At 42.6% G+C, this 16,678-nt stretch overlaps 1 protein-coding gene across 1 annotated transcript; it reads right to left on the minus strand.

The window, feature by feature from the left end:
* Calm2 (calmodulin 2) lies at positions 1 to 13,077 on the minus strand. The gene is made up of 6 exons (XM_052746513.1): positions 12,973 to 13,077; positions 7,732 to 7,762; positions 2,194 to 2,337; positions 1,994 to 2,100; positions 1,439 to 1,574; positions 1 to 610 (listed from the first exon to the last, which is right to left on the minus strand). Exons 1-6 carry the CDS (start codon positions 12,973 to 12,975, stop codon positions 582 to 584), a joined length of 450 nt encoding a protein of 149 aa, XP_052602473.1. The 5' UTR covers positions 12,976 to 13,077; the 3' UTR covers positions 1 to 581.
* Between the last annotated feature and the right edge of the window lie 3,601 nt (positions 13,078 to 16,678).

Raw genomic sequence — 16,678 nt, forward strand, 5'->3', positions numbered from 1 at the left:
TTGGGTAAATTGTAATTTTTTTATTGGAAAACAAATATACAACTTGGAATGGATTTGAGGCAAATTGTGCCATAAGCAGATTTTCTTTAAGTGGCTAAACAAAGTTTAAAAAGCAAGTAACAATAAAAGAAAATGTTTCTGGTACAACACCAGCAGTACAAAAAAAGAGTGTACGAGTACCTGGATAAAACACCCGTTTTGCAGTAGTGCAACTTGAAGTACACATTGTTGACTGTCCACAGTCCACGCTTCAACAACAACATGCTGACAGTTCCTACAACGACTTTAAAAGGCAAAACCCAGATGTTCCCTCACTTGACCAACTCCATCTAAGTTCAGATGTGCACAAGGGCTTGGATATATCCAGAGTAAGCCACATGCAACATGTTACTTGTTTTCTAAAAGAAGGTTTAAGGACAATGACAGAAGATAAGGGAAGAAAACATGGAGGAATGAAGTCCTAATTACTATACATGCATATTCTTCTGACAGTAGGGGAACCTTTTACAGATAAGTTACAAACAAAGAAAGGCAAATAAACAATTTTGTACAAGAAATTTAACACATTCTGTACAATGTCTTCACTTTGCTGTCATCATTTGTACAAACTCTGAAAAAATAAGAAACACAGAGTTATGAGTCAATGGCAAAAGGACAAAAGCAATCGTAACTCTAAACTGCATTTTCTATTCCTTTTCTGGAATTACACAGTAACAGGAGGGCCAGTTTATGGCCCAAGTTGGAACTTCAGAAATCACTGTATTTGGGATCCTTAAACACGAGCCAATTAATGCTATGGATATAGCTCACTGGTGGAATGCTTGCTTAGAATGTGCAGGCCCAGACAGAGCTCATCACCAGCAACAGGATGGGAAAGCAATCTTGGCTGAGTTTAGACTTGAATTTGGTATCTGCTGGGTTAGCAGTCAATATTGTACCTTCAGTGTGGCAACTATTTAACTTCTATAAGGCTAAATTTACAACTGTTATGTCAGGAAAAATACAAGTGAAAAGTAAAAGGCAAAGATTAACTCCCTAGAGTCTTCCACGTCTAAAGCCATACTTGCTGCAATAGGCATCCTCAAGTTCTGAGTAGTCTAGGACACTTTTGAATTCAGTCTCAGACAAGAGTCAGAAAGCAAGCCAGAACCCAGTCAGACACAAGTCTACTTTACCCATCGCCTTCTACAGAAACTGTACAGTTCCACTCAAATGTTAATCCCTTATTAAAATGTCCATTTGCTAGGTGCAGGTGCAGAAATGACATTCAAAATTCTTAGCTGAGTGATAGTGTCTTGTTGGCAGACATTTTAAATGACATAAGTTTAGTGAGAGTTATCTCAACACCCTCATTTGGGGGGTAAAGATTCCAGCTTTCCAGCTATGCAGCAGCCTCACAATTTAAGTGAGTAACCCAGAGTATGCAACTGTGACTCACCTTCATAGTTTACCTGACCGTCCCCATCGATATCTGCTTCCCTGATCATTTCATCCACCTCTTCATCTGTTAGCTTCTCTCCAAGGTTTGTCATCACATGGCGAAGCTCTGCTGCACTGATATACCCATTACCATCCTATAAAACGGTGCGAACAGATGTCTGAGGAATATCTGAATTGCACTATTAACCAACAATTTCATGGTAGAAGATCACGTCAAGTGGGGGCGGTGGTGGCAGATCTTTGTGAGTTCGAGGCCAGTCTGGTCTACAAAGTGAGTTCCAGGACAGCCAGGACTCCACAGAGAAACCCTGTTGCGGGGTGTGGGGAGAATATTCACATAAAGTGAGGAGAATCCACACTGGATTTATGAATGTCATTAAGTAGGATATCCATACATTCCAAAGGCAAGAAGAGCAAGTTCACACTGACTTCTTAAGAGCATTCACCTGACCCTTCTGTTGGTTTAAACCATCAGAAAAGCCGTCTCCAAAGACTACAGGTAGGTCCCACTAGCTCCATTTCAGTCTCTACACATTCAGCCCTTGAACTCTACCTTATCAAACACGCGGAATGCTTCTCTAATTTCCTCTTCACTGTCTGTATCTTTCATTTTTCTTGCCATCATGGTCAGAAATTCAGGGAAGTCAATTGTGCCATTACCTGAAAACAGTTTGTACACACGTGAAGTGCAGTGCAAACACCTCTACAGCAAACCCGCCAGCTCCCCCCCCCCCCCCCCCCATGCAGACTCACCATCTGCATCTACTTCATTGATCATGTCCTGCAGCTCTGCTTCTGTGGGGTTCTGCCCCAGAGACCTCATCACAGTCCCCAGCTCCTTCGTTGTTATAGTCCCATCGCCATCCTTGTCAAATAGTGAGAAGGCTTCTTTGAATTCTGTCAGGAAGACCGAAAATCCAAACATGCGCATTAACAATAATAAACCAGCCTGTAAGATGTACTAACTCATCTGGTGGTGGTGCACCCCTTTTATCCCCGCACTCAGGAGGCAGAGGCAGGTGGATCTCTGTGAGTTTGAGGCCAGAGTGAGTTCCAGGGCAGTCAGGGCTGTTACACAGAGAAACCCTGTCTCAAAAACCCAAAAATGATGTACTAACTCTTCAAGAAGGCAAAGATGTACAGTATTTCAAATGGAGCTTCAATTCCTAATAAGTCAGGTGGAAAAACCTTGTGATAATCTGTCAAAATCTTTGGCCAACCAAATCACTATGTGTTCATATTGAGCTACCAGAGAGTTTTCAAATCTTAGAAAATCCAATCTACAGATGCCTAGAGGTCCCTTCAAAGGTTAAAGGTATGGCGACAATCAACAAAACGTTTACGAAGTGGTATACAGTATAACATTTGTCTCTGTTTCCATCTATACTTTCCAGTTCACACCGTCTGTCTATAGACCCACCTACATCTCCACTGACTTGTCCACTGACATCCAAGTATGCTCATGAATATAAAACTTCTAATTTTATAATCAGTTTTGTTGGAGAGCACCACTACTCATAAACATCCCTCTGTATCAACCCACTACTGATAATACTACTTATAGCACAAATTCATCAGCTGAAAATTTTCACTTAACTTGACTCATCCAAATGAGAAGTCAAAGTTCACAACTCTCTTGGCTTCCAGAAGAGCATTTTGATTTTCTTCCCACTTTTCATTAACAAGGCTCTGGTTTTTGTCTGTTTTTCTGGTCAAATGTTACCAGCTTTATCCTTTCAATCTCTAATCATTTCATCTATGCCTACTCACAGCAAAACCTTCGTCTACTCACCTTTCTGACTGCCCAATAAAATAGCTTCCCATTGGCTGACTTCAAGCAAGATATGTAACAAATTCTATAATGCCCAGCAACTCCAAGGAAGTCACTTTAAGTGGTCCCCTCTGAAGCCTATAAATAAGTTGTATTAAATGCTACTGACTCTTTTTCCCACTTCTGCAACCAATATTTGGTTCAAAGCTCCCCTCATCTTTTGCTTGTACTATTAAAACTGCCTCCTAATTGGGTTCTTTTGTGAAAACTACCCACAATTACCAGATACTAGTCCCTTTCTTCAGCATCAAACAATTGCTTAGCTGGTCGTTTAGTTAGGCATTGCTGACTCATCTGCAGTTACTCACTGGTCTCTCCACGTGTATAGACAGTTCTAGTCCACTTAAATATTACTTATTTCCAGAGGAACTCATCTATTATCAGTCAGAAGCTTAATTAGGAATTGACTGCAATAATTGAATAATTATACACAGTACTAACCTAGATCAACCTAATTACTAAACAAATCAAGGTGTTCCCTATCTACAGACAGGATTTGATGAAAACTGTCTAATTCACTAATTTATATACTTTTTGAAGTTCTAAGTGCCTTTTTACAAACAAGGTACACCTAGAAACATTCAGTGCAGGCACATAGTTTATCACCTACTAACTTACTACCAGGTTAAAATATTTAGAATTCAGTATTGTTTATAGTTTCTACCATGACACACCTGGCTATGATCATTAAGTACATAAACTCCAATGTTTTTAAGATGCAACTAAGCTAAATTGTAGGAAATGGCTAAATTTACACACTCTAGATCTCAAAGGTTTACAACATCCACAGGCCAGGCCACAGTGGTATACACCTGTAATCCCAGCACTGGGTGGGGAAACTGGGGCAGGAGGATCATGAACTAGAGCCTAGGTCTTAGCTCAAATAAAAAAAGATTACTCATGCTATACCCACTATTTATATACACAAAAAAGGAAATAATGACATTATTTAAAGGCCAAACTTATATTCATATACTAAAGGCTCTCCATTCTCTCATTTTGTTTTTTCTAGACAGGGTGTCTCTGTACAGCCCTGGCTGTCCTAAAACTAGCTCTGTAGACCAGGTAGACATCACTAGAGATCCATCTGCCTCCTGAGTGTTGTGATTAAAGGCATGTGCTTTTGTTGTTAATATTTTTTTTTTTTTTTGGTTTTTCGAGACAGGGTTTCTCTGTGTAGCTTTGCGCCTTTCCTGGAACTCACTTGGTAGTCCAGGCTGGCCTCGAACTCACAGAGATCCGCCTGGCTCTGCCTCCCGAGTGCTGGGATTAAAGGCGTGCGCCACCACCGCCCGGCTTGTTGTTAATATTTGAAGGATTTTTTTTTTTAAATTTTCTGTGCATTGGTGTTTTGTCTGCATCCATGTCTGTGTGAGGGTGTTGGATCTCCTGGAACTGGAGTTACAGACAGTTGTGAGCTTCCATGTGAGTGCTGGGAATTGAACCCAGGTCCTCTGGAAGAGCAGTCAGTGCTCTTAACCACTAAGCTATCTCTCCAGCCCCAAGACTATTTTTATGCTAAAGACTCAGAGCTATGAGTAACTCCTTTCAGACCTCTATCTCAAAATATATACTTTGTATCCATCTGTCTTTACAGTTCACTTGCTCTTCAAAACTAGCACAATCTGTATACACACAGAGAAACATTTTATTCTAAGCATAATTCCCATTAATTACCAGAAATACAAGTCCAGGAGCTAAAATGTAAGTATGCAATAAAAACCCTGACTGTCACAGCTATCTCAATAGCAGCAGCCCCTTGTCATTATGTCCACTACTAATATAAACTGAGTAAGAATGTTGGTTTTAATCACATTTGGACTTTGAAAGTTTAAGACTGAGGTAGATTTCACTTTTTAAAAAGTACCTTTTCCTATAAGTCTTCCAAATGTCAAACAATAAAGTGCAGAGTTGTAACAAAATTAACTGGTTATTGATGTCATACTAGAATGGGGATTCTTTAATAAAGCGATATAAATTTTAGTAATTGTTTCAACCTGAACAAGTCGGGTTTTTTCCTAGACCAAGTAATTTACTGTTAGAATTTCTAAACAAATCTGTAGTAGTGATGATTACAGTATGAGGATAAAAATAGTTTCAACTGTTCACACAATGTTGCACTGTATGTCCCCAGCTGGTCAACCTTCCTTTCTGGAAGGACAAGCGGCCTTTAGACTCTAGAACATTACTGTCTACCAGTCATCTATCGGCTATGAGAAAAAAAATATTGTGCCTCTAAAGCAGACCTTGAACTTTAGGAGGAAGGGCCTTGGCGATATTAGTACCACTGGGATCTATGCAGTGTTCTGTATTCTTTTGGTGTTACACAACTCTGAGAACAAAATTTACCCTTTCGAAAAACATTTCTTTAGTACTTAGCATATATATGCCACCAATCTCAGCTAGAACTTACCTTGGAAAAATAATTTTCTGGTAATTACAGGAATTTTTTTTTAATAAAAATGCCACAAGTCATTGAAGACTATATTCTACTACACTGACCAGATAAAAAAAGCTTTTTAAAAGAACTATGTATTTAGAAGGACCAAATATGGTAGAGACCTTGAATGGATACATTTTCTCTCCTGAAATGTCTGTTGGAGGGACCAATATATCTGACTAGAAATATTGAGAAACAAAGGGCAGATACATGAGACAGTCAAGAGTTTCAGACAGCAAGCATTAGCCCAAGCTAGTCCCCAAAGGGGGGAAAATACATGAAAAGAGCCCAGAGAAAGAAATCTTGGTAATTTATGGTGTAACGAAGGTTGGAGTTGTTTAGCTTATGTACAGCTGTGACTATTCAATAGTATAACAAATAAAATGGCACAACTCAACAGAAGTCAAAGCTCTGCCTTACTGCCTCAACATACACAACAGATGTATTTCACCAACCTGCAAAAGCAAGCCCTAGACTTACATATATATGAAGCAGTTAAAGCCCTATTTAAACTTTGTCTTTAATTCAGTAGCTTTTTACTTTACATAGTCATCAAATACGGGGGGATGGCTATTCGGAGGACTAGTCATTTATTTCTAACAGCATCCAGGTTTCTGGACTACAGAAACAAGTGATATAACAACTGAGCTTTAAAATGCTCAAGTAGCAGGGCAAGCTAGAGCACTCGGGAGGGGAAGGTAGAGGGTCATAAATTCTAAACCAGCTCGTCCTTCAGAGGATACTCAAGAGCAACCTAAGCGATACAGTTGAACTGTCTCAAAAATCCAAGTGCCAGGGATAGAACCAGTGCTAGAGCACTTGACTGGCATGCAGAAGGTCCTAGGTTCAATCCCCAACACCAGAGAGGGAAAACCAAACTGCCACTGGGTTACTGGGAAAACTAAAACAGTGAAATCCGATACAAGTCTAATGAGGCCGAGCATGGTGGTGATGCCTGTAACCCCTACATTCAGGAGGCAGGATCCAATGAGTTCCAGTCCAGCCAGTATCCTAACAGGACCTGGTTTTCGGAACCACATCATTTCAGAATTAGCAGAATAAACCCAAAAGTCCTGGCAGTTAAACAGCACAGCATAAAGACAATGGGTTTTATGCAAGAATTTCTGTTCTCTCTTACAAAAGGTCCATCTCAATAGATGTCACAGCTTTCCCTACAGTGGCATTTGTAAAAGCTAAAAGAGTTATAAAAGCTGAAAAGAAACCAGAATACCAGTGACAATTGTTAAGTTTTCTCTAGGGAAATGGTTATTCACCAATCGATTATACAGATTGAATACTGCTTATCTGAAATGCTTGGGGTCAGAAATGTTTCATGTGTTATATATATCTTTACACACAACCAAAGTGCACTTTTATACAGTATTTTGGTTGTCCAAGCATTCTGACCACGACCCATCTGTGTATGAAGTAGAATGCACAATCTTTTATTAATGGTGTCATGTTAGCACTCAAGTTTTAGGTTTTGGAGAACACCAGTCTTAGGGATTAGGGATTGCTTCATCTGTCCGTAGTTCTAAATGTAAAAAACACCAACTAAATAAAGTAGGGTAAATTCCATGTCCTTTTTCTCACTCTGTTTCAATTTAATTGAGTTACTGTGTGTATGTATGTATATGTGTGTGTGTGTATGTATGTATGTATGTATGTATGTATGTACTACTTGCCCCCTTTTGTTATGGTAACTATTTGAAGTTGCATACCTTTTGGACAGTAGTTAAAAGACAACAAAACCCACAAAAAATAAAAATAAAACCTGTATATCTATCCTCATTCTCCCCCTACACACACACACACACTCACACACACACACACACATTCACACACACACACACATTCACACTTGTCAAAGCCGGTTCAATTACTGTATTTATACTACATTCAATTTGACACCATTAATGACATACAACAAGGTCAATTATTTTATCTAAGGATATTGAGTTTTGTTATTAAATTTATTTAATAAGCCCCAATGGCTATAATCCAGCAGGGTATTTCTTACCTGCAATCTGCTCTTCGGTCAGTTGGTCAGCCTACAAAGAGATCAGAAGGTGGGTTAATGATTTACAAGTATGCAGATGAGCAGTTACAGCTCATGATGTGCTATGATCCCTAGACACAATGGGTAGGCAGAATGTGTACACACTGGTTTAACTTCATAGTTAAGCAAAGTTAACTCCAAGATTATGCCAAATACCTCAGAATGAACTGAAACTTTAAAAACCTAAAATTTATACACAATTAAAATATATCTAGAAATATTAGGACATTTAGGGTTCTTATTTTAAGCAGCAAAATCCTATAAAACCAGTTTCCTTTTTCAGGTAGACTACCACCACACCCCTTTTTAGAGACAGGATTTCTTTGCTTTTCCTTGGCTGTCCCTGAAACTAGCTGTGTAGACCAGGCTGGCCTCGAACTTAAAGATCTGCCTGCCTCTGCCTCCTGAGTGCTGGGATTAAAGACATGCACCACCCTCTGGCATAGACTACCCAAATTTAAACTAACCTCCCATGGCAGCTTTTAAATATCAAATTACTAAAAACTGCCATTCAATGATTTAAGAATCTCAAATTGAAAAACCACTACCATAAATGGCTAAACATAATATCCTGACACCAAAGTTATTTCCCCAACCTAACTGAGGTTAGGGGGTGAGAAGTACCACTCACTTTTACTACTCACCTGACTGGCAGGCAAATGCAAAGAAACCCAGGATTCTAAACAAAATACACAGGTTTCTTGTTGTTATAGCCCCCACCTGTAAAAATATTCCATTGCTCATGTATATTTACATCTAACACCTGTTAATGTGGTTCTGAGAGGCGCTGCCAAACTGCTAATTTAAAATCCCACCAAGAAGCCAGACGATGGTGGTGCATGACTTTAATCTCAATGCTTAAGAGTTCCAGACCAGCCTGGTCTACATACTGAGACCCTGTCTGGAAAAAAATAAAAAATAAAAATCCCTACCAACATGGGGTTAAATGTACCATGATTACTCCATTATCTCGTTGAGGGAAGAAAAACAGCCTGGTCCCTCATGTTTTAAGTGAACATATCCCTGGGGAAGGGTTGAACCTTTATATGGAATGGCCTCACAGATTTCTCTAGGGCACAGCGTAAGGATATGAAAGAGAATCCAATAATTTTCCTCAACCATTTTGATTGGATTCATGGCAGCATGGTCATTAGCTGAAGGCCAGTCCAGTCTACTCAGCAAGACCTTAATTTAAAAAGCAACATTCAGGGGCTGGAGAGATGGCTCAGAGGTTAAGAGCACTGACTGCTCTTCCAGAGGTCCTGAGTTCAATTCCCAGCAACCACATGGTGGCTCACAACCACCTGTAATGAGATCTGGTGCCCTCTTCTGGCCTGCAGTCACATATGCTGTATACATAATAAATAAATAAATCTTTAAAAAAAAAAAAAAAAAGCAAAAGTGACACAAAACAAAAAAGAATTTAAAAAAAAAAAAAAAAGCAACATTCAATTTAACCACACAACAATATAAACTGAATTAATTTATTTCTCTTTAAAAAAAAAATATAGGTTCATCAATAAATACAGTGTTTGCCAAGCATGTTAGGTCCTGGGTGCAGTTACTAGTATTAAGAAAAAAAAAGGGGGGGGTAAGGAGTTAGTTGACTTAAAATTAAAATGCCATCAATTATGCTCAAGTGTACAAGAGCCTATGATTTAAAAAAAAAAAAAAGTATTTTCCCCCTCTAAGTACCAATCCTTCAGCACCCTGGTTTCTATAAGCTGTGGACATATTACTCAACCTCTCAGGGATTTCATCTACAACACCAATCATGTAGTTAATGATTAGCTATCAATGTATATCAACTAACCAAACAACTCACAATTGTCATACCAAACGTAAAAAGCATGGCTAGACAAAGCCTTTTACAGCTAAACTCACTATGTTCCACACTAACTTTGAATTTACTTGCACAAACTGAAACCCAAAGGCACCAGCAGCACCCTAGAAACAAAATGAGGCACGTGAAATCAACTGAAATGATTTTAAGCCTAAAAATGTTAGGCTTAAATGTGTAGCAGGCATTGCAGTATGTGGAAATCAGAAGGAATGCATGTATGACTTAGCGCAGAAAAGCAGCCAGTGCCTCCAGTGATTTCATCTGCAATACGTTGGGTGAAAGGTGGGGGAGGGCTTATGTGCATACATAAAAATGAGGTCTTAGGGAGACAAGACACTAACAATAAATCAATCTTCTAATAGTCTGAAGTTGGCTTATAAAGTCAAAATTTAAGGTCCCCAAACTGTCAGCTCCGTCTCCTGGCAAACATAATCTTAGGACACAGCATAAAAACCAACTTCAAGGAATGAACCAGGCACACAGAAAGTAAGTTTCTCTCTCAGATAGCTTGAAAACCGATCAACTTTGCTTTCAAGGTTTCAGGAAAATTTTTCTTTCTTGAGTTCAAAGTTTTAAAATAAACTTTACCAATAAGTTCTTGAATAAAAACTCCTAAAAATCAAGAGCTTAAAAAGCTTCCTGGCACTCAATTTTTCCAACTACTCTTCCGTCTATGGAGTGTCATTTTCTTAGAACCAAAATTAATTCTTTTGGGAAAATACCAGCTCATTAACATGTGTTTATCTCAATAAGGTGAAGACTAATTCACCGGAGAGCCGACTAGTTCTTAACTCCTAGTTCCGCAACCATTGATGTAATCCCTCCTGTTGTTCTTGTCATTCCAGAGATTTCCAATATACTTTCAGGTTCCACCCCAACCTACTGAACTAGATCCTGCCTTTTGGGTTACCACTGTAGACCTTTATCAAGAAACCAATCTGCATTACAAAGTTACCTGCATTGAATGCATTGTGTACATTTAATCATTTTCTAAATAGTACTCAAAAAGGCTGAGAAGTGGTTAAAAAAATCTAGAGTACTTATCTGAATAAATTTATGATTCTATGGGCTTTAAATTGAACACAAATGCTACATCTTCATCTATCTGTTCATTTTCCCAAATGCTACTTAGATACACATTAAAGGCTTCATTATTATTTTCTCCAATTATAGAAATTATTTGTTACCAGCATCAAAGGCTAAGTTATTTCTGTAAGAAAAGAGGGTCTTTATTCTGACAGACGGTACTTTACTACAAAGCATCTTGATCCAAAAGAGAAACCTGTAGTACAAACTTCACACAAATCAAGATCTTTACTGAAAGCCTAAATTAAGTTGAAGCTATACAATTCTATTATAGTGGAGTCAAAGCAAACTCTTCTATTTTCTGAGCCAGTCAAGATCTTTCCGCTTAGTGGAACAACTTGAACACAAAACATTTCCTACCTCTTCATATCTTTTATCACCCTGACCTCAATTAAATACAGTCCTTCCAATAAAACTACATTGACTACATGTAACTCAAGAGCTTTCTAATAATTATATATACATGTCTGTCCCTATAGGGTAATTTTTCTCTTTATCAGAGTCCGCAGAATCCAAGTCTAATAAATTATGAAGTAACCAGAACAGCTGTCATATAACAAAAAACCCTTAATGATGTATTTAACTATAAAAACTTACTGGGGAAAAGGACCACTGTAAGATATAAATTATAATTTTCCAATAAAATTTTAAATTCTATCTTGGTAACTTAAAAAAAAAAGAACTACAATTACGAGTGTCAATTACATGCCTATAATTTAGGTACTATTTCGCCTTACAGAGAACAAACTCTGCCAGCATATTAAAATTCAGAAGTTATAATATATACCAAAACACAAAGAATTCACCAAACTTAAATGAATGCTAGCTCTCTCCAAGGTGAACTCTCCCCACACCCAAACAGGCTGGAGGTTTCAGTTGGCAAGGATCCCCCAACTAGAGTGTAAGATGTCACCTTGCCTCCTGGACACACCCATTGCTGTAACCACTTGGCAGAGGGAGTAAAATAAGTATTGCAAATTGTCGCCCTCATTAATTATTTTTTTTTAAAGAGGAAACGGGAGGATCCCCTTTTTAAAAAAAAAAATCCTCTAAAATCTCCTGCTCTCCGGTATACTCTTTTACTGTCCAGTTCTTGACAGCCATTATTGTCTAAAAGAACTAAGATCAGATGGCAACTTCCACACCAAAACACGAAGTCGTTTTCAAGGAACGCCGCGTGTGGTCGAGGTGAACAGGAGTGCACCTGAGCACTCAAGAATTTAGCGACCCGCCCCTTAAATTGCTACTTTTAACACTTTCACCAGCTCGCTCTCGCCGTGGGCGGAACACGCCTCGGAGCCCCCCAACTGAAGTTGGCTGCTTTCGCTTTAACGCGCTGTGTTATTTGGAGACAGCGCCCGACTTCAAGCAAAAAAAAAAAAAAAAAAAAAAGCTTGCTTTCTTCGACGATGATTAAAAAAAAAAAAAAAAATTCAACATCCAGTCTGGTGCTGGGAGACAGCACCAGATGGGGTAGAACAAGCAGCGCTGCGGGGGGGGTGGGGGGGGAGCTGCTGGGGCCCCCCCTCCCCCGCCCATCCCCGCAGACCTCCGCAGTCCTGCAGGTGCCAGCGCAGCAGCTGGGGCGCGAGCCGAGCCGAGCCGGGCCGGGCCGGGCCGGGCCGGGCGGTGGCTCCCCGGCTCCGCGCGCCCGCCCGCCCCCCCCCCCCCCGCCGCTGCTTCCCCGCCCGGGCTCGACCCACACAGCGCGCCCCCGGGGCCCGGCTCGCCTCGCCTCGTGCGGGGATGCGGGCTAACGGCGCCCGCTCGCCCCGGGGCCCCGCGCTCCCTCCCTCCCCCCCCCACTACCACCACCCACCCACCCCCAGCGCATGGCGGCCGGGCGGACACAAAGGCGCTTCCTGGCGCCCGCGCTCTCCGCGGCGGCCGTTGGCGGTTTGAATCCGGCCCCCGGGGCTGACCTTTCGAGCAGCTTGCAGCTCCGGCGCCGCGCGCTCGCGCGCTCGCTCGCCCCGACCGACCCACGCCGCCCCGCACCCCCTCGATCCTTTCCCCCCACCCCACGCCACCCCGCCCCGGCCAAGCCCCGCAGCGGTCGTCCCCCCACCCCCCGACTCAGAGGAAACCCGAGGGGGGGGGAACCCGAGCGGGGGACACCTGCGACATAACCGTCGCGGGGGGCCTCCTGGCCTCTTTGGCGCCATCCTTCTGGCTAAGTGGGCGCCTCGCGGGTGTCCGGGAGCGGAGGTCCCCCTCTCCTGTCAATGCGCCTCGGCATCTCTGCCCCACCGGCAGCTCGGCGACGCACTCACCATGCTGCAAGGGCTACCGGTTTCCGAGACGCGACCACACAACCACTCGGCTCGCTCGCTGCGCTCGGACTAATTCTCCTCCCCGGCCCCCAGCTCCTCATAAACACCTCCCTCCGCCAGATCCCTCCGCCTCACGCCAGATAACGGAACACAGCGAACGAGTCCCGGCCACCACCCCCTCCCCCCCCCCCCCCCCCCCCGGCTCTCCGGGAGACCCCCTTGCCCCACAGGCACTTGGCAGACCCAGGCAGGAGGTAAAGGGGAGCAGGGGGACGGATGACGTAAGTGGGTCTCATTCCCAGGCAAGCCGTTAGAAGGCCGGGGGAATCGCGCCCGGCTGGCGCTACTTTGCGGCGCGGAGGAGCACCGCGGCGGCGACGGGCACGGCGACGGTCGTTGAGCCGGCTTCTGATTGGCTGGTTTGTACCTGCAATGCGTCACTTGCTCTCGCACTCGGAACGCGGTGCGGCTGCTGCCGTTGCTGCTCCGGCCGCGCTGTCCTGGCAACTGCGCCAGGAGGCAGCGTGGCTTTTCTTTGCGCTTGGCTGGAGGACCTTCCTCCTTCACCCGGTCCTCCCTGCCACAGGCACACATACACACCTTCCCGCCCCGTGTGGAGGTGTCGTCGAAAACAAGCTAAGCCAATAAAAAATAAATAAATAAAGCGGAAGGACCCCCCACTAATCATCATCCACCCGGCGCCCAGCTTCTCAGTATTGCTGCGTCTTGGAAGCCGCTCATTTTCTGTTTTACGGTGCAGAACCCATGCAGCTCAGCTAACAGACTAATCAGAAAGGGGCTTCTGTTTACACTTCCCCTTTGCTTTCCTTGCCCAGCAGTAATTTATCAGAAAGCCACTCAGACTCACAGTATCTGAGAGCTTGTGGGACGGGTCTCCCCCAGTAGCCCCTTTGAAATCAGAAGCCCAAAAAGGATGCCGGAAGTTGAAGAGGAAATAAGGGTCTAATACTCAAAATACAGTGCCCAGAGAAGATTGATGGCGTAACCACGGCCCAGAAAGAATTCCGAAGATGGCGAAGCCAGAAAGAACTTCCCAGTAAAAGAAAAAAAAAAAAAAAAACAAAAACAAAAAAAACAGCCCACACAACCACGCAGACCCTCGAAATCTAGAGAACAATATTTTTTTAAAAGGCAAGCCAAGATGAACCCTCACCTACTGAAAAGAAGCCTGCCTTCACGATCGTTTCCTATTTGGCAAGAACATTTGCGATGCTAACAGCTATCAGCGCTCACTTTGAGAGCTTCAGCTGAATTTTATCTCCTTTACCAAAATTAAACATCCCCTCACACCTTTAAACATATTTTTAAATGAAGGCAGAGCTGGGCCCTCTTTCGATCATGCAAACCAGACCTTAAGTGGCCTTCTAATGAGCTTTTGACAAACCTGAGACTCTTTCAAATGAACGCCCACTCAATGAAAACAAACACACCACCACCTCAGATTTCTATTTCTGTTGTCCTGGCCAATGATACTGGTAGGAAAGAGAGCTAACCAGCCTTATCCTAAATGAAAAAAAAAAGATCATTAAGTGATAATATTACTTTAAAATGGGCACCTCTACTTAAGAATCTAAGGCCACCATTCCAGTACACTGCATTCTGGTAACTTCCAAGTTTTTCCAAGGTATACCTCAGAAATTTGTCCTCCTCAGATCTTCAGATAGAAGACCTACTAATGATTTTTTTTTCCTTTCAGCTGACTCACTAAAAATATTCTCTCTTTACACAGCACCCCATTAGCATGCAGTGATTTTACATATGAAATTTTTAGCGGTGGGAAATTGAATGACAAAATGAATAATCACCTCCTCTAGGGAAGGGATTTTTAAGAGGGTTGGTGCATAATGTATAATAAGTCTAATATACAGAAGTGTGCTTAGAGAGTGTGGGGGTGCCCAGATGCTTGTTAGCAAGAATATGGGAATGATTTTTTGAAAAAAAAAAAAAAAAGAATGAAGGAGCCGGTGGTGGTGGTGGTGCACACCTTTAATCCCAGCACTCAGGAGGCAGAGGCAGGCGGATCTCTGTGAGTTTGAGGCCAGCCTGATCTACAGAGTGAGTTCCAGGATAGCCAGGGCTACACAGAGAGACCCTGTCTCAAAAATAAATAAAGGATCCAGGTTTCTTAGGTTGGATTTTGGTAAAAGCTCTCTTGCATAACCTTCCTTGCCGACCTCTCAAGAAGAGAAAGAAAATAAAAGTCAAGGGTTACATTTAAAGCCATTGCGGTTTATGTGCATTTGAGACTGTTCCAAGTCAATTTATTTATAGAGCACTTGTCTTCCGCAACATGACATAGAGCACTGCCTAGCTCCGGCAGTAGCCAGCTGAGAAGCAAAGTCAGCGATGACCACCCTGTCGGAGCCTGGGCCGTATCTTTTTTCTGTCCGGTTCCCATGGTGAGATCTTAGCGTTCTCTACCTTTGCCCATCTTGGGAAAAATGAGAATGGACTTCCTCCCTCCACCGCCTCTTCCTCATTTGCAGAATTGAGATACCACAAGTCTTATCTTTGGACAACTTCCTCCCCACGGCCTCTCTCTTCTAGCCGGTTTTGCTGGTGAACAGGAGCAGAGGGGCGGTCATCATGACATTCTTGAATATAGGGCTTCTCAACAAACTGAAAAAATTAAGTCCTAAATTTTCCAGGGCATTGATCGTATGTAACAACTCAACTTCACTTCTGTGCGTCTGGACTGTGCACTAGGTATGTAACCTCGAAGAAATTGGGAAGCCAGGACAGAAATCATTTTCTTCTGTAGTTCAGAGACTAGGAGACCTGGTTGAGAAAGTTAAGCTGTTTTTCCTTTAGTGAGGCAAAACAGGGTTGATATGTTTGTTAGCTTTCCATCACTGTGACAAAATACTTCTCAAAAGGACGAAAGAGCTACAGCTCCTGCTTCTGAGGCTTCCCGGTCACTTGGCTCTGTTGTTTGGGGCCTCTAGTGCGGGGGAGAATATCCTAGAAGCAGCAGGAGACAGAGCAAAGCTACTCTTGGCAGCCAAGAAGCAAAGAGAACTTGCTTTTCTGATCAAGCCCCTCCCCCAAACCCATTAATCCATGCAGCCATGAATGAATGAATCCATGTGTGAGGTCAGAGCCCTCGTGGTCCCATCACTGCTGAAAGGTCCCAAATCCGGGCAATGTTGCCTGGATACCAAGCCTTTCACACATGAGTTGTTATAGAATATCTATGATCCAATCCAGGGCTAGAGAGATAGCTCAGCACTTAAGAGCTTTAGCTGTTCTTTCAGGGGACTAGAGTTCAGTTCCCAGCACCCACGCTGGGCAGCTCACAGCTGCCTGCAACTCCAACTCCAAAGAATCCAATGAATGCCCTCTTCAGCCTCCGCGAGCCTAGACACTCATATTCATGCAAGAGTACACACACACACACACACACACACACACACACACACACACACACACACCCTAAATGCTAACAGACAGGAATCCAGCCAGATCATGTTTTGCCTACTGCATTCTCAGTTCAATGAGGGTTGAAGAATATAGGGAAGGAACTAAATCATCCCATCATCCTAAATCGCTCATGCTCGTACACAGAGGAAAAGGTGAGGGCCTTCAATGTTGATGTTGATATACTGCTACTCTTTTATTTGCTCATCAAAAAAAAAAATTGAAATATTAGTTTGGGGTTCTTAGAACCGACAGGTTTCTGAAGCTG

Source organism: Peromyscus californicus, unplaced genomic scaffold (genome assembly GCF_007827085.1).
Source record: "Peromyscus californicus insignis strain IS unplaced genomic scaffold, ASM782708v3 Scaffold_1__1_contigs__length_55948999, whole genome shotgun sequence".
Lineage (NCBI taxonomy): Eukaryota > Metazoa > Chordata > Mammalia > Rodentia > Cricetidae > Peromyscus > Peromyscus californicus.

Excerpts from the sequence above, each read along its gene's own strand:
- Calm2 (XM_052746513.1), bottom strand. Across the intron at positions 1,575-1,993 it reads CATTCCGCGTGTTTGATAAG|GATGGTAATGGGTATATCAG; the intron begins GTAGAGTTCAAG and ends ACCGTTTTATAG. Across the intron at positions 611-1,438 it reads CGGTCAGGTAAACTATGAAG|AGTTTGTACAAATGATGACA; the intron begins GTGAGTCACAGT and ends TTATTTTTTCAG.